Source organism: Panulirus ornatus, chromosome 33 (genome assembly GCF_036320965.1).
Source record: "Panulirus ornatus isolate Po-2019 chromosome 33, ASM3632096v1, whole genome shotgun sequence".
Taxonomy (NCBI): Eukaryota; Metazoa; Arthropoda; class Malacostraca; order Decapoda; family Palinuridae; genus Panulirus; species Panulirus ornatus.
In genome coordinates this window covers 14,156,889-14,182,123 of record NC_092256.1, presented here as the reverse complement: position 1 = coordinate 14,182,123, position 25,235 = coordinate 14,156,889, and the positions used below count along the sequence as shown (strand labels likewise).

The following is a 25,235-nucleotide window of genomic DNA, read 5'->3' as shown; positions in this document are numbered from 1 at the left end:
TCTCTCTCTCTCTCTCTCTCTCTCTCTCTCTCTCTCTCTCTCTCTCTCTCTCTCTCTCTCTCTCTCTCTCTCTCTCTCTCTCTCTCTCTCTCTCTCTCCTGCAGGTATCACTTCAGCCACTTATCTCGTGAACTGTGTCTCCTTGTGTATTGTCCTCTTAAGACCTGCATCCATGGCACATGACTGGCTGCTGCATCCCATAGTTTGTGTGTGGAGTAGCAGCCAAACAAGGATTGACCATTGTGATACCTGCTCTCATCGAACAGTTAAGTTGTGGATTTGTCCTTCTTGTGTCTTTCCTTTTCCCAATAACTTTAAAAATCGAGTTTACAGACACCTGGGCTCGAATTAATTTCTTAACTATCCTTCTTTTTCATTCTAATAACTTTCCCATTCATCCACGATCGCTGCCATTGGGATGTACGTAAAAAGTAAGAAAAAAAAAAAAAAGAAAACGAACATTCATCTCACGTACTAAAACGAACCAGTGACCCAGAAGAGTAAATCCAACAGTGGGAAATGAAAAGAAAAAAAAAAATGTGATGTCAACACTGGGAAAAGATGACTAACCCTCCCGAACCCCCCCAGACCCCCCACAACCCCCTTTCCCTTCTGTGAATGGCGCGGCAGGTGTTCAACGGCCCCCAACCCCCTTCCATCCCCCTGCAACACCTCCCAGCCCGGCTGACCACCACCAGTCCCCCCCTGTATTCCTCCCTCCCCCGATCCGATCCGAGTCTCTTGCAGCCCTGCAACACACAGCTCCCACAGTGCCTCTCTTCTGGCAGGGGAGGTCGGCAGCTCGCGCGTTGGAATCGCGCCCAAACGTGTGTTGTGTGTGTGTATGTGTGTGCGTGCGTTTGTGTGTGTGTCTATATACTTCAAACTCGACTCGACCCGCCAACAATCGCCTGCTGTTTCAGTTGTACCGAATACCGAAGAAGGCTAAGGTGTAAGATTATTCAAAGGTAAGTTGTGCCCTGCAACATTGCTTGATAATTAACTCATATTCCTTTTTTCTTTTCATCCAAATATTTTGGGATGTTTGGTCTCATTTCCTGGTGAAATCTGAATGTCTACTGAAATAGCAGAGTGCAATCTGCTTGCCCAGACAATGACCCGTAGCGTATCGTTGTGCACTCATTGAGGAGTACAACTGATCTCACACTGTCTTAACAAAGACCAGCGGCGTTTATCTTACGATAATGTTCTGTATCTATGGCGTTGTGCAAGTCGTGTATGCACTGCGACTGAGAGACGAAGCCTTCAAGCAAAGGGCAAGTATTTGCTTCGTTCACACGCATTCAACATTCCCAACTCTCTCCACACAAACTGGAAAGTCTAGACGGCGAAAATTAAAGTGCGAAAATTGTCTTGCAAATGTTGTTTATGACATTTTTGTGACTCGAATAATCTCTATGACCATAAAGTCACTACATTTATTTTACTATGACTTGCGTGTGTAGAAAGATTTGTCGTTTTCCTCTTCAGTAGAATACCGACAAAATTTGATTTGGTCTGCCGCGAGGCTCGAGCAAATTCGAAAATGTGCAGTGATGCAGTGATAGAAGAATGAGGATCGCTTGTGTGAAGAAAGATGCAATTTTTTTTTGCACTTTCTGCGATACATTTTGTGATAACGCATCACTATTTAAGGGATTGCCTGAAAAGTCGTCTTCGCCCAAAGTTTTTTATAAGCTATGTTAGGATACGTTGTTACATTGTAATGTTTTAACCTAGCATCGCTCGCTTAAGCCGAGATGGCTAGGCCACGTAACGTAACAACTTAACATAGTCAAGGATAGATTAGAAACGTAACGGTGTGTAACCAAGGATGTGGAAGCAACTGGGCAAGAAACGTAACCTAACCTAACCTAACAGAGCGAAGGATAGATCAGAAACGTAACGTAGTATAACCTAGGATGTATATGATTAGGTAGACACGAAATGTAACGTATTATATTTAGTCCCTGGTCTCTGAGAAGATATGAACTTGCTCACATAATCTGACGGTTGGATCAAACTTATAGGGAAAATATTGTCGAAGAAACATTCTTATTATTTTCTTCCCCCCCCCCCCTGCGAACACTTCTGTGTTAACGAGTTATATAAGAAACATCAATGTCATTATTGAATGGAAGCAGCTGGTCTGCACATCCTTCCTAAAGTGTTTATTGATTACCACATTAAAACTCTAAGAGGTTCACAAATTTCACCTACTCGGTGAAATCTCTGACACGTCTGGGTCCTGCTGTGGAGAGTGTCGGATGGGAGGAGGTACACGCGTAGGTAACAGTCAGTAGGTCACTATTGTATATGGATGTCAGAGAACAGGATGTTACACTTGCATCATACTAATGACTGGTCATTCACTCTAGGAAATGGCAAGACTGAATACCTTCACCTTAGTTTTCTTTTCATCTTTAATCTTGATAGATATTATCATTATTATTATTATCATTATTATTATTATTATTATCAGTATCATTACTATCATTATTATTTTTATTATTATTATTATTATTATTATAATTATTATTATTATTATTACTATAAATATTATTATTATCATTATCATTATTATTATTTATTATATTTTTTATTATACTTTGTCGCTGTCTCCCGCGTTTGCGAGGTAGCGCAAGGAAACAGACGAAAGAAATGGCCCCCCCCCATACACATGTATATACATACGTCCACACACGCAAATATACATACCTACACAGCTTTCCATGGTTTACCCCAGACGCTTCACATGCCCTGCTTCAATCCACTGACAGCACGTCAACCCCGGTATACCACATCGCTCCAATTCACTCTATTCCTTGCCCTCCTTTCACCCTCCTGCATGTTCAGGCCCCGATCACACAAAATCTTTTTCACTCCATCATTATTATTATCATTATTATTATTATTATCATTATTATTATTATTATTATTATTATTACTATTATTATTACTACTACTACTACTACTACAACTGAATAATGCATAGCACTGAAATTAATGCACAAGAATAGTCAGTCACCGTATGGTATTCCCTGTAGCTAACGGTTCAACATCTCTCAATAAATAAATTTTAAAAAGAATCGTGAATTTCTTGCAGCTCCTTCGTTGGAGAGGTCAAAGAAATTGGTGACAGCCCAGAGAGGCTTCCCAGTACGTCTGTTATCCTCGGGCAAGACCTATGCAGCTGGTGAAGACCTGAAAAGCTTCTCTTTTTCTCCTCTCTCTCCTCCTCCTCTTCCTCCTCTCTCCTCGCCTTGCAAGTGGAGGCTCCTTCGTTCCTGGTGTGGCAGCCCTGTTTTGCTCGACACGAGACCACGAAGTAGGTGAAAGCTTTGTGCTTTGTCTCCCTCATTTGACGTTAAAACGTTGTATTTGTTGTGTATTACTGGCAGTTCTTTTTCTTTGTCTTCTTTTTTTAGAATATTGAAAGTAGTATTTCTTTTAGTTTTCATGATATGTTTACAGTTTTGAACTGTGTCTTGATTCCAGAGAAATATTTTGTTTTTCTCTTGCAGTGTGATTCATTTCTTTGTCGTTAGACTTATGTATTACGCCTTTGTTTGTAACTGTTTGTTTGTATTGCACCTTTGTTTGTAAGTGTTTGTTTGTATTGCACCTTTGTTTGTAACTGTTAGTTTGTATTGCACCTTTTTGTATTACGCCTTTTTAACTGTTTGTATTTTCTTTTTTTCTTATTACACAAGCAGCCCAATTTCTGTTATGAGAATTTTGTTTCTCCTGTTACTAACACTTCTTGTTTGTTCTTAGAGTCTTCTCTTTCTCCTGTACATGGAACCCTGTTCCTTTGTTGTTAGGATGTATCATTTGTCTAACACTCACGACCTTGTTTCCATTGCTGGTAGTATCTGCACCTCTGTGTTCTTGTTGTTGTTGTTGCACTTGCACCTCTGATACTTTGTTAGTATTGTGCGTGTATAGCTGAAATGTGTTTCTTTGTTGTGAGGCTATAAAGATTTTCATGTATACGACTCTTAATTTTATGTCGATTTGAATTCCTCGTTTCTCTCGTGCTTCCAAACTTAGTTTTTGTTATAAGAATTTTGTTCTTGTTGTGTTTGTCGTATATTTCCTTTGTCGTTACATTCATCTGGGTTTTTTGTGTGTTTTTTTTCCTTTGTTTTCAACCCCTTTTTTCTGTGCATCGTCCTTTTCTCGAATTGGCAAATCTGTTTCATAGTCTTTCGACTTTCTTCTTCCTGGCAGATCTGCATCTTTGTCATCAGATTTCTTCCTCCTGGACAACCCTATTTTGGTCTTCAGACGTCTTCATGCTTGGCAGCCAGCCGTGTTACTTTGTCTTTTGATTTTCGTCGTATTAGCAACCCTGTTAATGTGTCTCTAGGATATCTTCGCAGTGGCAATGCTATGACTTTGTCCCTAGGATTTCTTCGCAGTGGCAATACTATGACTTTGTGTCTAGGATTCGTTCGCAGTGGCAATACTATGTCTTTATCCCTAGGATTCCTTCGCAGTGGTAATACTATGACTTTATCCCTAGGATATCTTCGCAGTGGCAACACTATGACCTTGTCTCCAGGATTTCTTCGTAATGGCAGCCCTGTTTCTCTGTCGTTATGTGAGGGTTACAGATGCATGAAGGGTTAACAGGCTTAGCTGGGCCACCCCAAGTGTCACAGGCCTGTGAGGCAATAAGTGTGATGGATATGACAACAAGAGCGCGTGTTAAAGCGCATGACAGAGCAACTTGCTCCTTCTGACGTTCGTGACAGGACAAGTCACTCGCTCTGATGCATATGACACACAAAGCACACTCGCTGTGAGGAACACACACACACACACACACACACACACACACACACACACACACACACCATGAGACACATGACAGGAGTGACACACTCGTTCTCATGCACGTGACATGCGAAACACACTCCTCCTGAGGCATATGACAGGCGTAGCAACTCTTTCTGACACACACACACACACACACACACACACACACACACACACACACACACAACACAGCAACACATTTTGAAACATGACAGAGCATAACAGTCGTGGGGTTACACAACACTGTGCCCTAATAACAAGGAAAACTTTATATGCTCTTTACTAGAGATGATATTATACTCTTTTGTCCATAACTTTGAGAGGAAACTCAAGGTCTCGGAGGTTAGGGATATTATGGTGTAGGGACGGAAATCTGAGGAAAATCTTTGGACTGGGAGGGAGGTGTAAGGTTCTATTTTACCTTCATCTATCCATCTATATAGATCAAGGTGATATAATGTGATTGTCCTCCCTCCATCAGATACGGTCGTCATAGACCATCAGGTCTTCTGTTATCTGTCCTTTCCACGTACTGTCCTCTTGCAGATAACCTCGTCATAGACCATCAGGTCTTCTGTTATCTGTCCTTTCCACCTGATGTCCACTTGCAGATAACCTCGTCATAGACCATTAGGTCTTCTGTTATCTGTCCTTTCCACGTACTGTCCTCCTGCAGATAACCTCGTCATAGACCATCAGGACCTCAATTATCCGGTCTCTAAAAGTTTCCTCTTGACTCTGAGTGCTAGTATAGAAGATGACTTGGACAGAGAGAAAACGTTCTCGTTCTTTGCGTATGTAGGGCATCAGGAGGAAACGACCCCGGGGGAAGGAGGAGGAGGAGGAGGAGGGGAGCGAGGTAGGAGCAGAGAGTTCAAACATGTACAACGTAGTGAATCAGGGTACTTGTGGTGAAAGCGGCCACCTAATGGAGCATCTTGTAAGACTGGAATGCACCTCGCAGAACAACAGGATCAGCATTCCTTGTGAGGATGAACCTTATGTTTGTAAAGTAGAACACCCTAGGATGAGGAGGGATGATGTTAAGCACGGAGGAAGGGGGGGAAAAGAGAGGGGCGGATGGGGGAGTAAGAGGGGCGTGTCTGTGAGCGATGTATGTAGCAGCTCCACGACTGTGTTGCTTGGCGGTGAGAAGTATTGCCACCATGTGGAAAGCGTTTCTCCCACGTGTGAAATGTTGCCTCTGGGTGTGGATGTGTTGCTTCCAGGAGATGAGTTCTGCTTCCAGGCGTGGCTGTGTTCCTTTCCAGGCGTGGCTGTGTTCCCTCCCAGGCGTAGCTGTGTTGTCGTTTAGAGGTGTGTGAAGCGTTGTCGCTCGGTGTGTGTGTGGAGGGGTTGATTCCGGGTGTGGAATGTGGCCTATGATTATGTAAGGTGTCACCAACTCTCCTGATACCCGGGTGGATGTTGACCCGCGGCGTATACCTCCCTGAGAGAGAGAGAGAGAGAGAGAGAGAGAGAGAGAGAGAGAGAGAGAGAGAGAGAGAGAGAGAGAGAGAGAGAGAGAGAGAGAGATAGCAATCATAACCTTACCTGCTTGTGGTTAGAGGAGAGAGGGACGGAGGTGTCTGGATCAATTTGGTGGCGTTGACATCAAACTTTTCCGCGAAGTTGATCGGAATCGGTGAATTGCAAACTCATAATCTATCACGCGTATACTGAGTTCTGGGGTAAAACTCCCTCCCTCCACCCCACCTGTCTCTCTCTCTCTCTCTCTCTCTCTCTCTCTCTCTCTCTCTCTCTCTCTCTCTCTCTCTCTCTCTCTCTCTCTCTCTCTACTCAGAAGGATAGAATGCTACACGAACGTAGAGATCCGTCGCGAGACAAACAAAATCCGGAAGAACAGAGAGACAGAAGTTGTGAGTGATTTCCACACAGATGGTACAGAGTCATACATACGGCCCCACATGCTGTGCCTTGGGCGAGGCATCACACAGGCACCCAGGTGAAACCCCCGACCAACTTGAGTGTACGTACGAGCTGTAGAGTCGAACAAATATGCGTAAGTCTGAGGCTCGTTACATAGATGGTCTTAGGGTTTCGTAAGGGCACAGATGCAGTACAGGCCGGACGGGTCAATACCCGTGAATGTATGGAGATGGGAGTAATAGACGAATCATGACAGAGGTAGTAGCATCCATCACTATTCCAGTCACATCAGAAGACTATCACCACCCACCGCTTTCCCCTCCTTCATCCTATGGTAGTGCCCGTCCATAAACAACGCCTCTTGTATCGCCATCCGCCACCTTGACCGACAAGTAAGCTTTGCGTCACCAAGCTGACACAATATTATTAATACGTTGCCTTCACGAGAGAAAATAAGGTCGTCAGAAAGGAACTGTAATTTCCGTTTTCTTTTTTTTTCCTCCTTTGTCGTCTGAGGTCATCTTCCTTCCTGTGTACATGGCCTAGAATCTATGTATGTATATGTAAAAAAAAGGAAAAAGAAAGTCCTAGGATTTAATCATGTTCGTGAGACCTATGAGAAAGAAGAATAAGGTTCATTTTTCCATCAGAGATGTCACGTTAGACCGTATTGCAGTAAGTTTATGTGGGTTGCCTGAGGTAGAATGATTAACTCCAACAAAGGAGCTGTTATATCTGCCTCGTCTGTGCGAGCGGGTCGTCTTTCTCCATCAGGCAGCAAAACAGTACAAGTGTCGGCTCATTATCGCCCTCGAGGATTACCTCAAATTGCTGAATAGGTAACGACCCTTTATGGCTATTGGTTTGGGTAGTTAGTGAATTACGCCCTTTGAGTACGAGGGTAATATAACCCTTGATCACGATGGTACAACCCTTTCAGTGTGACAGCCTAGCCTTTGCTTGACCTCCACCAGTCAGGTTATGGGCCATCATACCCATGAGTATGATGGCAGACCGGCGATCAGCCCACATCCAACCTAGGTGTTCAATCCCATCTCCCATCGGGGCTGGACGTATACAGTGTGTGTGTGTGTGTGTGTGTGTGTGTGTGTGTGTGTGTGTGTGTTTGTGTGTTCGGTAAGGAATCATACAGCTTATGTACCTTATACAGTCTGATGATACAGTATACACCGTTAATACAGTGTGTGTTTAGTCTTCTTAAACCTCATTGTACATATACTTTGCTGTACACAGGCGCTGTGTATGTCGTCTTGGTAGTCTACACAGGTTTGAAAGCCATTGATCACCATCTCTTGGCTTCAAGACACGCTTCTATAATGAACGTATATATATATATATATATATATATATATATATATATATATATATATATATATATATATATATATATATATATATATATATATATATATAATCATTTCAATAGCATTTAGGATGAAGTATAGTTATTGTAATCATTAATTGTAATGATGATTGATATTATCATTATTATAATAATCATCATATTTAATTGTTAAAATAAGACTCTTCGTTGAAACTGGAGGATTTTCATTAGTATAAATGAGTGAGGAGTGATACTCATCTGTCATGTCTCTTTCTTATCTGAGGGAATGGTACACCTCGGCAGGGAGAACACTATGTTTTCACCAGTGGGGAAAGATCCCTTTTTCTCCCTCCCACTAGAGAGAGCATTGCTATGTTTCACCGGGGTTGACACTGATGATATATATCACCCCAGAGGATATCTTTCCTTTCCAGGATCCACCATGGGAGAAGAAGAGTCCCAGTGCAAGGGACCTGGGAAGGGGACAAGGCTGGTAAAGACCTGGGTTATCCTAGTGGTAGTTTGCGTGGTCGAGGTATTGGCTGAATCAAACTCAACCATGAGCTATGTTGATCTCTTACGTCCTAGCGAAGCCCAGGTGTTCACCACCGTCGAATATCATGAGGAGGCTAATGAAACATCAGAACAGGTAAGTGAGTGATGACGGTGGGTGAGTGAGTGATGTCGATAAGTGAGTGAGTGATGACGATGGGTGAGTGAGTGATGTCGATGGGTGAGAGAATGATGTCGATGGGTGAGTGATGTCGAAGGGTAAGTGATTGATTGATGACGATGGGTAAGTGATTAATGACGATGGGTAAGTAATTGATGACGATGGGTAAGTAATTGATGTCTGTGGGTAAGTGATTAATGACGATGGGTAAGTGATTGATGTCTGTGGGTAAGTGATTGATGACGACGGGTAAGTGAGTGATTGATGACGATGGGTCAGTAAGTGATTGATGACGATGGGTCAGTGAGTGATATCGATGGGTAAAGTGACAGAGGTCGATCGCTTCTACGATGATATAACAAATGTTCCTGTAAAGTACATACATGTGATTGAGAGAAATATATTCATAGTTTTGACTGTATCATGTCTTGTGTTACTACCGTTACAGTGTCACTCATTAGGTTGTCACGGCGGAGAGTTACGTGACGACCATCATCAGTGTTGACGGGGAGGTTGGATGGGTCATCTCTAAATGGGAAACAGAGAGACATAGTGACTTTATCCACACTTCCCTTTGTTCATCATCACACTACCTTCCCTCTCTTTATTGTCAAGTAGATTCAGATTAGAAAACACACACACACACACACACACACACACACACACACACACACATATACATTGGCCTGCACTGGTCTGTTCGAGATCGAATTCATATGGGTTCGAATCCTGGGCGCAGTGGACTGCTAACCCGGGTGTTCATCTTTCTTTCGGGGCTGGTCGATAAATAGGTACGCGGCTTTGGTTGCTGTATGTGTGTGTGTGTGTGTGTGTGTGTGTGTGTGTGTGTGTGTGTGTGTGTGTGTGTGTGTGCTTGCGCGAGCGCCCACACACACAGTGAGTAATCCCATTAGACCAAATAAACGAAGATTCGTTATCCCTCCTCCCCGATGGTCGCCAGGAGTTTGGGGAGCTGACCGAGTTCGCCAAGAACTTCCTCAGGTGCTCTGACAGAAGGGTCGTGGAGATTGATCCCGCCGCTGGAGGGGATAACACAAGCTGCGCACGCACAGTGGCACCTCCCTGGGTCACACGACGAAAGAAAGGTAAGGTGGCTGCCGTTTACTGTACGTGTCCAAAAGGACGAGTCGAAAAAAGAATAAAAGGTAGAAAGAGGAAAACTGGCAAACAGTAAATGGGGGTGAGGGAAATTCTTAACATTATGTGACACCACTGTGTATGTCCTTGTGTGAGTGTCGTGTTTTCTCGAGTTTTCATTCATTCGCGATTAAGTGTAAAAAAAAAAAAGAGAAAAGAAGAAAAGTTATCATAGCCTCAAAAGTGAGGGGGGGGAAACAATTGTATTTTTCAAATTTTTGATGCCTCACGAAGTTTCCTATTTACTTGTATACTATCTTTGTAATATAGCACTTACTCAAGTAAGATTTTCTTTCAACTCTTTTTTTTTCCCCTTTCCCTTGTCTCGTTCACAGGTGCAACATGTGGGATGGAATATACTATGAATAGTGGCGATGTGATCAAGGTTAAGATACGTCGCAAGATCCGACATTGCGAAGTTGCGTTTCAGGTAAGGCACATCTCCAATGTCTCTTGTGGTGCGGGGTAGAGGATATCTTGCTCCTTAAGCAGATGACAGTAAATTGAATGATACTCTTTGGATGATAGATTACGTGATGATTGAATCGCCCTCTCTCTCTCTCTCTCTCTCTCTCTCTCTCTCTCTCTCTCTCTCTCTCTCTCTCTCTCTCTCTCTCTCTCTCTCTCTCTCTCTCTCTCTCTCTCACCTCCAATACTCGTGAGCTTCTTTGGTGTGTAGCTGTGAGCATTGCTGGTCGTCTTGCATGTCCGCGGGGGCCGCCTGTGATCAAACCCCCATAGGTTCGAACGCCGGTCGCGGCAGCTGGTCCACTGTTCGCCCTGCTATTCATCCCCCCCCCCCCCCCCAGGGGCTGGTGAATAGAATGTGTGTGTGTGTGTGTGTGTGTGTGTGTGTGCAGATATACATAGGAGTGATTAAATGGTGCATACATACGACGTTAAGTTGACGTGACCTCCGTAAGAGAAATGTTAATACCTTGGTCTATGTTTATCTCCTTCAGGCAAACCCTGGAGTGACGCTGTCTATCACTTGTCCCAAATTCTGTTTACGAGATTGCAATGAAGAATATCTCCTCCTGACCGACGGGACATCTACTGAATCGTGAGTCTGTTTCTCACTCTCTCCTTGGCGTCTTGACTCCAATTGATCCAGCCTATACTTCATGAGACGAACGAGGCTTGCCCCCACCCACCCTATACCACCAGTCAACGCATTGGTTTTTCATGATGTCCGTTTACCTTAGCGGTGATCCTTGCTGACAAAAACTTCCCCCAGTTACTGCCGGTCAAGATGAGCGAGCATTACTGCATGTGAATGATGATAACTATTATTCATTAGTCGCTGATGTTGTATATGGGTGATAATGCTCTTTCACCTCGTCCTCAGGGTTTACTGCAACAAGGAAGACCCCGGGACCCAGTCGGGTTTTAATCGACTCTTATTAGTCTACAAACGCCTACACGTGCGTAAAGGAAGGCGCTCCAAACTTCGCTGCATTGTGAAAGCACAAGGTAACTTTGTGTGCCGGGAAATGATGGAGTGAAGAGTGAAATAGAACTGTCGTTCCTGTAGTGGAGGGTTGTTATGAACGGTGTCTTGATTGGTCCACTGGAACGATCAAGTCACATGTAAACACAGTGGTAATCGGACGAGTCTCTTCCAGATCACAGTGGAGGTGGTGGAGGCTCTACAGGGGGAGGAGGTTCTACAGGAGGTGGAGGTTCTACAGGAGGTGGAGGTTCTACAGGGGGTGGAGGCCCTCACAATCCAGCCAAGGGCCAACAACTCCCCAACTGTGACACAAGTAAGGAAAGATCCTTCTCCCAGTAGTTAAAAAGTCTCCAATATAGCTCATGTCCCACCTACGTATTAAGTATAAATTAATCACTAAATGGTTGATTAGTTCAGTCGATAGTTTGTGATACAGTGCCTGAGGTCCTTGAGTGTTCATCCCAAGCTTCGGATCTCCTTTTGCCTGAAGTGCTGAAATGTTACGTGGGAAGTTTGATGTTCCTTCTGGCATCGTATTACCCACCCTACTACAAAGGTGCTCTTGCTGTCTACATACGTCTCCCGTTGACAACAGTTTCATCTCGCACTAAAACAATGACGCTAGAGTGACAGAGGAACGATTGCTGTTCCACACACAGGAACAAGAGGGTTCTTCTGATCCTCTCTATAGATCAGGGTTCGGGTTTCACTTGGCAGGCGGCAACAAGCCTCGTCAGCGTTGCTAATCTGTTGGATGCCATAATGAAGCGGTAACTTGAGATACATTGCGAGCTAGCTTACTTGCAACACTGGTTGTGTTTCGGTCGAGGTTATAGATATTTATATGTATCTATTATACTTAATTTCCGTTTCCCGTGTTAGCGAGGTAGCGTTAAGAAACAGACGAAGAAAGAATGGCCCATCCACTCATATACACATATATATACATAAACGCCCATACACGCAGATACACATACATATACATATACATATCAACATATACACATATACATACACATGCGCATATACATACATATACATACACATACACAGACATATACATATATATACACATGTACATGTATATCTATACTTTCCTTCACCCATTCCTGGCGCTACCCCGTCCCACATGAAACAGCATTAACTTAACTAACACTTAAGCTAAGGAAAAAGATAATAACTTCGCTACATTTTCAAGTTAAGCACTGAGTTTTGGTTTAGGAGAAACTACTAGTTTGTCGCATTATGAATTTGGCTTACGTGATGGCGGTAAAGAAATAACGGCAACTTAGCTAACTTTAAAAAGTTAGGCTTTGGTTGTGGTTTAGGATCACAACAACAGGCTTTGGTTGTGGTTTAGGTTCAACACAACAGGCTTTGGTTGTGGTTTAGGTTCAACACAACAGGCTTTGGTTGTGGTTTAGGTTCAACACAACAGGCTTTGGTTGTGGTTTAGGTTCAACACAACAGGCTTTGGTTGTGGTTTAGGATCAACACAACAGGCTTTGGTTGTGGTTTAGGTTCAACACAACAGGCTTTGGTTGTGGTTTAGGATCACAACAACATGCTTTGGTTGTGGTTTAGGTTCAACACAACAGGCTTTGGTTGTGGTTTAGGATCACAACAACATGCTTTGGTTGTGGTTTAGGATCACAACAACATGCTTTGGTTGTGGTTTAGGATCAACACAACAGGCTTTGGTTGTGGTTTAGGATCAACACAACAGGCTTTGGTTGTGGTTTAGGATCAACACAACAGGCTTTGGTTGTGGTTTAGGTTCAACACAACAGGCTTTGGTTGTGGTTTAGGTTCAACACAACAGGCTTTGGTTGTGGTTTAGGATCAACACAACAGGCTTTGGTTGTGGTTTAGGATCACAACAACATGCTTTGGTTGTGGTTTAGGTTCAACACAACAGGCTTTGGTTGTGGTTTAGGATCACAACAACATGCTTTGGTTGTGGTTTAGGATCACAGCAACAGGCTTTGGTTGTGGTTTAGGATCAACACAACAGGCTTTGGTTGTGGTTTAGGATCACAGCAACAGGCTTTGGTTGTGGTTTAGGATCAACACAACAGGCTTTGGTTGTGGTTTAGGATCAAAACAACAGGCTTTGGTTGTGGTTTAGGATCACAACAACAGGCTTTGGTTGTGGTTTAGGATCACAACAACAGGCTTTGGTTGTGGTTTAGGTTCAACACAACAGGCTTTGGTTGTGGTTTAGGATCACAACAACAGGCTTTGGTTGTGGTTTAGGATCACAACAACAGGCTTTGGTTGTGGTATAGGATCAAAACAACAGGCTTTGGTTGTGGTTTAGGGTCAAAACAATAGGCTTTATACCACTCAATGAGTCAGGCTTTAGAATAATATACGTCGCGGTTTAGAATAATATACGACACAGTCGACCCACACGCGGAGGTAAGTGGACCAGTAACGCTGATATGTGACCAGGATGCCTTGAGGCCTTTTACGCGCTAGGCCGAAACCCAGGGATTTTCCAGACGCCAAAGGCGGTTGTGTGAGACGCAGCCACCAGCCAACACTCTTCCCCGATTTCTTCAAGATGCCAGGTATCAGCGCCTTTCGCACCGACCGACTTCCCCATGTCCCTTTGTTCACCTAGTTATTTAGCATTCAAAATTGTGCGATAAGTGTGTGTGTGTGTGTGTGTGTGTGTTCATAACTTCTCGATCTTCAGCCTACTTTTGTCTTGCCGGCAACCGAGGCCAGTCCTTAACTACGTCAAATCACGAGGTCTCGTATCTCTCGTCAGCCTGCGGAGCGGCGCCGGCCGGAGCGGGAGTGCATCGCATTGTGGGAGGACAAAAGGCTTCGCCCGGAGAGTACCCGTGGATAGCGCTGCTGGAGATCATTGTCGGGGTAGAAGATAGGATGTGCGGTGGGTCTTTCCTCACCAAACGCGTCGTCGTCACGGCCGCGCACTGTGTCGACTTCGAAAGGTAATGTCTGGCAGAAGGGAAGGTGAGGAACGAACAGGTTTTTTTTTTTTTTTTTTATTAACATAAGTTGACAGATACATTGATAGATATAATCCACAGGTTATATCTAAGGTTTTACGTGTTTCTATAAACAGACCTTGGAAGGTTGTAGATACGGTGGGCTGGCTGAATCCTACTTCCCTTCCTCCCGACTTTGTCTCACTGAAACTACCTTACCCTAAATCCCCTTCTTCTCCTCCGTCTCTCCTCACCACGCTGAAACTGTCCCTCACTGATCCCTCTCCCCCAAAACCCCAAGTTTCACCGAGACTACTATACCCTGCCCCACATCACTGACCACCCCCTCCTCTTCTCTCCCCCTACCCAGTGTATCAGTGGCAGTGCTAGGAGGTGTCTACGACCAGTTCATCCTCTACGATGGAAATGTCCAAAGAATCGGTGTCCAGAGAATCATCCAGCACCCCAACTACAACAACAAGACGCAGGTGATGTCCCTCGACGTTCTCGCACACCCAAGAACCTCAGCTACACTCACGACCTGGCGTATAACTTATGCCGGATCCCTGAAGTAGACAGTCTCGTATCCACACCTTTCTTTACGATACACAACTACTCCCTCACTTCTGCAGTTATCCCTTACACACACACACACACACACACACACACACACACACACACACACACACACACACACACACACACACACACACACTGTCTCATTAAAACTAAGCTATGGGATTACTCATCACGTCTTCTCTCTTCACCCATAGACCTATCCTTATTCATTCCTTTTACATCCTGTATTCACACTCCTCAGTCCATCTCTGTTTTCATTAACGACCACTGTTGACAGAGAATAATTCCGTCCATAGTTAAAAGTCAGCTATTATCATTGTAGCCATTTTCTTTGACTCCATGTTCCATGCAACGAAACACAGACTTGGATATAATAGCAACACTCGTCTGCTTTTTTGCTACAGGCGAACGACATAGCGTTGCTGTTCTTGGAGGCTGACGTGGTGTGGACGAATAACGTGCGCCCCATCTGCCTGGGCTATCGAGACTACAAAGATGAAATGGCTGTGGTCACTGGATGGGGGACTACAAGCTACCGTGAGTGTCTGTCTGTCAGGGGGATGTTGAAGACGAGCATTGTGACTTGTGTGTGTGTGTGTGTGTGTGTGTGTGTGTGTGTGTGTGTGTGTACTCAGTCGCGACTGAAGTTATTGCAAACCACTACCGATCCTGTGTTACACACACACACACACACACACACACACACACACACACACATTCACACACACACATTCACATACCAGCATAAAGCGGGTATCTGAGCAATGTGGGTTTACCCTCGCCACTAATGCTCATCACCCTTCTGAAGATAAACGTATACATCTATCCTTCCTCACGCTTAGGATTAATAAAGTTGTTTGTTGACGCGGAGGAAGACTCAAAAGGTGTATGTGTGTGTGTGTAGTGTGTGTGTGTGTGTGTGTGTGTGGGTGTGAAGTCTGTCCTGACCCATGTTTCATCACTGGCCTACCCGCCTGCAGATGTGTGGTGTTAGCCGAGTCTATACCGAGAGGTACGCGTGTTTACATTATGCCTATCCCCCCCCAACAGATGGCTCTCAGCCAAACGTGCTGATGGAGGTGAGCGTGAAGGTCGTCGATCAAGACACCTGCGTCAGCGCCTACGAGAACTCCGTCCTGCAGGTCCTCAACTCGAACGTGAGTACAACCAAGAGAGTCTCTCCCTGTCACACAAGACGCCTTACTGACAATATGTAACTCAAACGCACTTACTGGCTCGCTGTACCGCTATATTCTTTTACGGTGAGCGTTACGCGCTAACTCTAGTCATTACCATTTTCTTTTCAGCAAAGTCCCCTACTAAATCCTTCATGATGATTTGCCTCGTTCTTTATTCTTTCATCACTGACGCCTCATTGTTTCTCTTCTCTTCCTCCTCCTCCTGCTCTCTGCCTCATACCTACTCAGCCATAAGCTGTTTTCCAACGTATTCACACACACACACACACACACACACACACACACACACACACACACACACACACACAAACACACACACACATATATACACACTGCCAGCATTCTGACCTGCGCTGTAAACACAGATGTGTGTTGCTCGACTTACCACATATGTTATGTGCAGGTGTCTGTGATGTTACATATGTTCATACTTGATTGGTATGGGAAATATACACCACTCTACTGGTACACATACACCACACTAATGGTGTACATACATCACACTAATGGTGTACATACACCACACTAATGGTGTGCATACATCACACTAATGGTGTACATACACCACACTAATGGTGTGCATACATCACACTAATGGTGTACATACACCACACTACTGGTGTACATACACCACACTAATGGTGTATATACACCATACTAATGGTATACCTACATCAGACAAGTGGTTTACATAACCACACTATTAGTATACCCACACAAGACTAATGGTATACATACACCATATTGATGCTATACCTACACCAGACTAATGGTATGATACACCACACTATTGGTATACCCACACAAGACTAATGGTATACATTCACCATAATGATGGTATACCTACATCAGACTCATGGTATACCTACACCCGACTGGTGGTATACATACAAGTTCTCACGAGTGCTCTGCCTCTCGCCAGATCTGTGCTGCAGACATAGGAAAAGATTCTTGCCAAGGTGACTCCGGGGGCCCACTCGTCGTCTTGGAGGATGGTGTTTGGTACCTGGTAAGTCCTCTGTCACTCACAACCCCCTCCCACTCTCAATCCACAAACCATACCCTCCCTATATATATATATATATATATATATATATATATATATATATATATATATATATATATATATATATATATATATATTATATATATATATATATATAAAGATCACAATTTTGCGCGTGATCAAGATATTCCTATGAGTCCACGGGGAAAATGAAACACGATAAGTTCCCAAGTGCACTTTCGTGTAATAATCACATCATCAGGGGAGATACATGAGAGAAATATAAGTCAGTTGATATACATGGAAGAGACGAAGCTAGGACGCCATTTGGTAAACATATATGTATATATATATATATATATATATATATATATATATATATATATATATATATATATATATATATATATATATATATATATATATATCTTCTCAAACTATTTGCCATTTCCCGCGTTAGCGAGGTAGCGTTAAGAACAGAGGACTGGGCCTTTGGGGGAATATCCTCACGGGGAAATGAAACACGATAAGTTCCCAAGTGCACTTTCGTGTAATAATCACACACACACTTTCTTGGCCTCGACAGATCGGGACGGTCAGCTATGGGATCGGGTGTGCCAGGGAGGAGTACCCCGGCGTGTACAGTCGAGTCTCGCACTATGTTCCCTGGATCCTGGAAAACATCTCCGACTCCTGCTAGTCGTACTCCTGACCTCGCCTAGTACCTTGCCCTGGTTATTGGGAGGGTCCTCCTACGTGGCGCCCACGCCCTGGTCCTCCTGGTATTCCATGCCCTTAAGTGCCTTTGGTTCTCGTGGTCACCCAGGTATCCTTAGTCCTACTGGTCACCCCTGGTATCACCTTGACCCTGGTGCTCTGGTCTTTCTAGTCTCTCAGGTACCCTGGTCTTTTAAGTCCCCTAGTCCTGCTGGTTTGCTAGGTACTCTGGTCCTTCTAGTCTCCTTGGTCTTCTTTGTCTCCCACTCGGTTCTACCCAGGTCCAAAATCATTAACTTGTGGTAAAAGAAAAAAAAATGAATAAAAATGAGTTTATTTTTTCTAAGTGTCCCCTGTCGCCGTTTTCTAGCGAAATCAAGATACGTTTTCTTTTACCAAAAACCAATGCTGTTGGATAATCATGGCATTCAGCATATTTGCCACACAACAGTGACTCACCTGTTATCTCCACCATCTGAATACCTCACCTCTGTTCCTTTGCCTAGCCATCTTTGATATGATTTTCTCGATCAAAGTTTTCTTATTTTACTTTTTGTTCACATACCGTTTTCTGTAAGTTTACCATCACCACCACTACTGCTCATGTTAAGTCTGTCAGCCATCTGTTTCCCTTAAGATTCTTCTTTTTCTTTATTTCTTTTTTTTTTTGGACAGCTTTTCATGACATATTTACTTTTTCTTCTCTTAATTTATCAAAGCACATACCTGAACCGCCGAGCATGACGGTATACAACCCTTTGAACCCAACGGTACGACCCTTGAGCACGACGATGGTCCGGCATTTGAGCATGACGGCACAACGCCTTGGATTATGCAGATCTGGTGGCCTTTTAAGAGTCGGGTCAGAGAGGCCAATCATATCCAGGTCGTGCTCAAAGGTTGTGCTGCTCAAAGAGTCGTGCCTTAGTGCTTAAGGGTCGTACTGTCGTCCTCAAGGGGTCGTACCGTCGTCGTCAAAGGTCGAACAGGCGTCCTCAAGGGTCGATCAGTCGTCCTTAAGGGTCGAACAGGCGTCCTCAAGGGTCGATCAGTCGTCCTCAAGGGTCGAACAGGCGTCCTCAAGGGCGAGTATGTCTCTGTGAGTGTTTCTTTAATGTTGTCTGTTGCTGATGTCTGACTAGTAGTTCCTTATTTACGAAATGTTACAACGTTCATCATGAACAGTTCAAAAGGGTGAACACTCTCCCAGCTATTTATCATACACGATGCTAAAAAAAAAAAAATTCTCATTTTTAACCTTTCATCAATACACTGGGATTGCGTTAGTACGTTGTGCTAAAATTGTGTTGAATTCAATAGTGAAATTTGGAATGTTTGCTCCTTTTGAATATATTTCTTGAAAGGCATTTTAAGAGTTCGGTTTCTGTAATGCACAAATTCTGTCTAGTACAAGACCATCTTGATGACAAGTACAGTCTGTATTATAAATAGAAATGCTTTTACTGATGTTAAGGTAATGCACTTTAAGGTGAGTTGAAGCCAAGGGTTAATATTGTCGAAAACATTATTGTTAAAATATGAATTTATTCTTTCATATCTTTTTTTTATAATAGAAAATGGGTCGGTGTTGACAGAAAGACTGTCTTTAAGGTATTTGTTTATGTTCTTCCTTTAGTCACTCATACATTGTATGGAGTTAGGGACGAAAATCAATGTATCATTAGCTGTTGGAATCATCTTAAACTGTGAATTTGACCTGCATCTAAACTTGTAATCGGAATAAACTTTTACTTTTGCACCCACACACAGGGAAAAAAAACTATATCGTATCATTTTTTTTCTAACCTGATCTACATATGTTGGTCGTGACTGTTTTAACAGGCTCCTATAAGCAAACCCAGAACATATCAGCTTGCCCATCTGAAATTCCAGTTAACATATTCTAGGCTGATTTTGTTGGTTTGGAAGGATGATAAAGTTGTCGAAAGTATAAGAGTATATCAGAGATATAATATTGCTGCTTGAGAAAGTATTAGAGTATATCAGAGGCATATTGATGCTTGAGAAATTATAAGAGTATATCAGAGACATATTGATACTTGAGAAAGTATTAGAGTATATCAGAGGCATATTGATGCTTGAGAAATTATATAAGAGTATATCAGAGACATATTGATACTTGAGAAAGTATTAAGAGTATATCAGAGACATATATCAATGTTTGAAAATGTATAAGAGTATATCAGACATATCAATGCTTGTGAGTGATTATGATAGAATACTTTATTTCTCTATGGAAACTATAAATCTTTTCAATGAGCACAGAGATAAAAGATGTGCCAGCCTTTTAAGAGAAATGTCTCACTCTTATCAAATGCCTAACCGATTACAAGTAATGGAATACCCTCCGTCTCGCAGCCATGAGGAACGGGGATTTGACCGGTCTGGACCCCGTTGCTCATGGATGTGAGACGAAGGGTATTCGATCACTTATAATCTAAGTGTCATCGCAATAAGTGAACTGCTGATAGAAAATGAGAGAGTTCTAAGTGGCAGGACTGTGAACGTTGCATCAAACAACTCGCAGACTTATGGTCTTGGTGGCAATAGAATATTTTTTTTTTTCTTCTGGGCTTATGCAAAAATGTAGCAATATCTTGTCTGGTGTTATCATACCTACATGGCTACTACATATGTTTCTCTCTTATCACTAGGGATAAGAGAGAAAAGATACTTCCCACTTATTCCCTGCGTATCATAGAAGGCGACTAAAAGGGGAGGGAGCGGGGGAGCTGGAAATCCTTCCCTCCCGTTTTTAATTTTCCAAAAGAAGGAACAGAGAAGGGGGCCAAGTGAGGATATTCCCTCTAAGGCTCAATCCTCTGCTCTTAACGTTACCTCGTTTGTATATATATATATATATATATATATATATATATATATATATATATATATATATATATATATATATATATATATATATATATATATATATATATATAAAGAACCTGCAAAACGTTACTCTGAAACAAAGGATTTCTTCAAGTGTTGCGATTGGCCAGTACCTCACGAGAGCTTATCTCTCTCTCCGTGTGATTGGTCGAGAATCAGTGGCCCGCCCACACCACTGGGGTACTTAAGATCGGGACGTGGCTGCGTGGCAAGCTCCAACGTCGTCACTCTGGGTGTTTGTGGTGGTCGCTACTGTCACTATCACACGAGGGAAACACTCCGGTATGCACTACTTTCCTCTAGCGTTCCTCTGCTTCTGCCTGCTGGGCCCAGGCACAAAGGCGACCGGCAAGGGTTACTTGCCCGACCATACGGAGTGGCAATGCCCATCACCTGAGGCTATATGGCCCTGTCGATGCTCTGTGGATAGTCGGAATAACATGGACATGGACTGCTCCGCCGTGTCGAGCGAGGAGCAGTTGGCTGCAGTGTTTAGGACGTATTTCCCGAACCCTAACTTCCGCAAATTCATCCTTTACAAGAACGACCGAGTGAAGACTCTGCAGGCCGGTGCCCTTGGAAACACCACCTACCAGCAGATCTGGATCACTGAAGGCGCTCTGGAGACAATAGAGGAAGGGGCTCTCTTCGGCAGTTTTCACACCGCCTTCTACTTGGTCTTAAATTTCAACAGGATATCAGACTTCCCTTTTAGTGATCTTCCGTCCTTCTCGGGACTTGTCTCGCTGGACCTGAGGCACAACCACCTCGTTGGGTTCCCCAAGTTGGCCTCGAGCACCCTGCAGGCCCTCTACCTCTCGTATAATGCACTGGAATGCTTGCCTGTTGGTGCCTTCCGCAACACCCCGGCACTGAAGGACCTTCAACTGACCAGCACGGAAATTGCTTGGATTCCTCCAGGTAAAAACCTGATGATCTGTCGCAAACTTTTGGCGTGAGTTTCAGTGTTTCATCAAATTCGTTTGTCTTGGCCAATCAAGAATTGGTTTAATTCTCATGTTGAATGTTTGACCAATCAGGACTAAGTTTACCATACTTACGACTCGGTTCGAATTTCAATATGATGAACTTTGAACCAATCAGGACTCGGATTGTTGAAATGATGAGCTCTAATCAGATATCATTTTAATTCCTGGTGACTTTTTTGACCAGTCAAAACTAAGCTTAATTCTTGATAACTTTTTTTTTTGGACCCCTCGAAATTCACTTTTAGTTGCTGATGTGTGAAACGTTTGGTTGTAAAGTGAGGCCATGTATTTTTTTTTTCACTCCTCTACCATAATTAAGAACACTTGTCTTGCACGATGTTACTATCCTCTTAACCTCTCTTGCACCATGTTACTATCCTCTTAACCTCATGTTACTATCCTCTTAACCTTAGGTTACCATCCTCTTAACCTCTCTTGCACCTTGTTACTATCCTCTTAACCTCATGTTACTATCCTCTTAACCTCAGGTTACCATCCTCCTAACCCCTCTTGCACCTTGTTACTATCCTCTTAACCTCATGTTACTGTCCTCTTAACCTCATGTTACTATCCTCTTAACCTCAGGTTACCATCCTCTTAACCTCTCTTGCACCTTGTCACTATCCTCTTAACCTCTCTTGCACCTTGTTACTATCCTCTTAACCTCATTTTACGAACATCTGTATTACACCTGCTGACTACCCTCACCTCCCCTACCTTATCTAAACACATCTTTTTAACACTTGTTGCTTCACCTACAAATCAGTTCCCCGGCTCTGACCACGTTTTGATACGTAGCCTGTTTGCCAAATTAAAAACCTCATATCTTTTAACACATGTGTGGACGATGAATTAAGGGGGACACATATTTTTCTTCTGCAACACGTGTGATGATCCAAAGGGTCATATACTGGCCTGCAACACGTGTGTTGTTTTCTATGTGCCTTATCTCAGAAAGAAAAAAATTTCCTTCCTTCTTGACACCAAAAGTGTTCAAGCTTTGTCCAAAGGATATTCCTAGTCTTTAGCACCTACGGTGTATGTCTTACTTCTAGGGAACACCGATGTGGTCTTCGGCACCTTTCTTGCAATCGTAATCACACGAAAATAGACCTGGTCTCAAGCATATGTGTTAGGTCTGTTGCAACACAGGAATGTAACCTGGTTTCTAATATATCTCTCATCCGTTGTCTCACAAAAAAGATATGATCTGGTTTCTAATGCGTCTCACATCCGTTGTCCCACAAGAAGATATAACCTGGTTTCTAATGTGTCTCACATCCGTTGTCCCACAAGAAGATATAACTTGGTTTCTAATAAGACTCACATCCGTTGTCCCACAAGAAGATATAACCTGGTTTCTAATATGACTCACATCCGTTGTCCCACAAGAAGATATGATCTGGTTTCTGACATTTGCATAACACCTGTTGAACCAGAGAATGATATCAGTCTGGTTCTTAAAGACCTGTGTTACATCTGTCCCTCCTCCCCCACAGGGATATTCTCAGGTCTCCAGCACCTCAAGAACGTCGCCCTGGGCAAGAATCACCTGACCTACCTTGATGACGGAGCCTTGGAGTGTGGCCCTAACATGGGCATGGTCGACCTTGGGTATAATGAAATTCGCCACATGGCTCCCAAAGCCTTCAAGGGTGAGATGTCTTTTGATGGTTGTGTTGCATACCGTCCACACAGTGATCCCCGAGTTAGGTTTTTCTTCAGGCATGAAAGTGATGATGATGAAGTGGACTGGTAATGAATGTGAGGGTGTTACGAGGGATGTGAATGTTCGTGTAGGACCCTGAGTGATTCCTGGATCCTGTGGCTACATTCCAGTCAGATTCCTATAGGGGCATAGTCAGACCTTGAGTGTTTCTGGTATGCAAAACAGCATTCGTGTGTGTGTGTGTGTGTGTGTATGTGTGTGTGTGTGTGTGTGTGTGTGTGTGTGTGTGTCTGTCCAAGTCACACTATTGCAAAACACATGACAAGGTAACTCATGGAGAGGTGGACAGTTTATACACAAGAACTATAAAATGAAAGAGAAATGAATATAATTCATGTTACCAATGTAGTGGGGTTGGTTAGCGTTGCTAATCATGAATCACTCTTAGGCCCTCCGGGTTTCGAATCCTTTACAGGTGGAGAAAAGGAAGATGTCTGTGCCTTCATCCTCCTTCGTCAGTTCTGTCGCTGGGGAGGAAGGTTTTCTATCCCCTCTCTGTTGTTCTGTTGGGGGTGCGACAGATCGTAGTTTCGTTAACGGGTATCCATTTCCCTTTGCAGGTCAGTCCAGGAGCTGGATTTACCTGCACCAGAACCATCTGACGAGCCTCGAGGAGAAGGTGTGGAGGGATCTGTTCGAAAAAGCTGGCGTTCTCGATCCTGTAGGTGAGTTAAGTTCACGTAGCTGATGGGAAAGGTTCCTTGCTTCTGAGAGGCTTCTGTGTGAACACCTGTTGGATGACGCACCACTAATTACTGCACAGTGGCGACAAGGCTACTACCCCCTAGTTACGGCACAGTGGCGACAAGGCTACTACCCCTAATTTCTGCACAGTGGCGACAAGGCTACTACCCCTAGTTACTGCACAGTGGCGACAAGGCTACTACCCCTAGTTACTGCACAGTGGCGACAAGGCTACTACCCCTAGTTACTGCACAGTGGCGACAAGGCTACTACCCCTAGTTACTGCACAGTGGCGACAAGGCTACTACCCCTAGTTACTACACAGTGGCTGTTTGGTGATTACCCCTATTTCCCGCTAAACTGGCCACTCCTAGTTTTTGTAAGGTGGCTTCTTAGTGCCTAGCCTCCGCTACTACACAGTGGGTATCATGTGACTCCATACAGTGTCGGTGTTGTGATCTCACTCTCTGCAGTAGGGCAGTAAAGCCAGGAGAGCAGAACTGATCACTACACAGTGGCAGCCATTAATTGATCACACCCAGCTTTTGCCCTGTGACCGAAAGGTGAATTAGCATTAATTAGCATACAGTGGGTGTTAGGTGGGCTGTCACCAACTTGCAGTGTCGGACTGTTTCACAGTGATACCAAGTGGCATTCTTATCCAGTTACCAAACCATGTGTATCAGGCTGTCTCTGGTGACAGCCACAGACAAACTGTGTGTGTGTGTGTGTTTGTGTGTGTGTGGGGTGGATAGTCACGAAGAAAATGTCTGTGGCTTCCCCTGCTCACGCCTTCGTCTCAACACCACTTTGTGAGTCTCGGTCTATGTAACATTCTGGTTCATCCCAGCACCAGACCCTCTTCCCCCGAGGTATACTTCTCTCCCTCGCTCCTCGCAGCGTGTAACTCCTTCTTTCACCTGCAGGAGATCCTCTGCATTGCGGCTGTGATGTGGCATGGATCCTAAGGCGTCCAGCCTTCCAGAGGGCAGTAGATAAGTACACGACCTGTGCCGATGGCAAGCTCCTCAGGAACCTTAACCCACAAGACTACGACTACTGTTAAACACCCTCTATGGAGGCGAGGAGGGGGTCGGTGGTCGGTCAACACCACCA

The 25,235-nt window shown here is 43.8% G+C and overlaps 2 protein-coding genes across 3 annotated transcripts in view; both read left to right on the top strand.

Moving 5' to 3' along the window:
• Positions 1 to 769: 769 nt before the first annotated feature.
• Positions 770 to 19,589, top strand: LOC139759483 (uncharacterized). Of its 2 annotated transcripts, XM_071681657.1 has the most exons (14): positions 770 to 968; positions 3,107 to 3,328; positions 8,494 to 8,708; positions 9,694 to 9,838; positions 10,226 to 10,320; positions 10,853 to 10,953; positions 11,239 to 11,363; positions 11,516 to 11,656; positions 14,120 to 14,306; positions 14,674 to 14,791; positions 15,287 to 15,419; positions 15,933 to 16,039; positions 17,004 to 17,090; positions 17,674 to 19,589. In XM_071681657.1, the coding sequence occupies exons 3-14, from the start codon at positions 8,502 to 8,504 to the stop codon at positions 17,785 to 17,787; spliced, it is 1,560 nt and encodes a 519-aa protein (XP_071537758.1). In that variant the 5' UTR covers positions 770 to 968; positions 3,107 to 3,328; positions 8,494 to 8,501; the 3' UTR covers positions 17,788 to 19,589. The 2 variants fall into 2 exon arrangements, with proteins under 2 accessions (XP_071537758.1, XP_071537759.1); XM_071681658.1 differs by lacking the exon at positions 3,107 to 3,328 and having other exon boundaries at positions 771 to 968.
• Positions 19,590 to 20,914: 1,325 nt separating this feature from the next.
• Positions 20,915 to 25,235, top strand: part of LOC139759482 (oplophorus-luciferin 2-monooxygenase non-catalytic subunit-like) — a 4,856-nt gene continuing 535 nt past the window's right edge. The window contains exons 1-4 of the mRNA XM_071681656.1: positions 20,915 to 21,638; positions 23,206 to 23,361; positions 23,996 to 24,100; positions 25,046 to 25,235. The exon at positions 25,046 to 25,235 is cut by the window's right edge and continues 535 nt beyond it. Coding sequence (XP_071537757.1) covers positions 21,002 to 21,638; positions 23,206 to 23,361; positions 23,996 to 24,100; positions 25,046 to 25,185 — 1,038 coding nt within the window. The 5' untranslated portion in view covers positions 20,915 to 21,001 and the 3' untranslated portion in view covers positions 25,186 to 25,235. The remainder of the gene's footprint in view (positions 21,639 to 23,205; positions 23,362 to 23,995; positions 24,101 to 25,045) is intronic.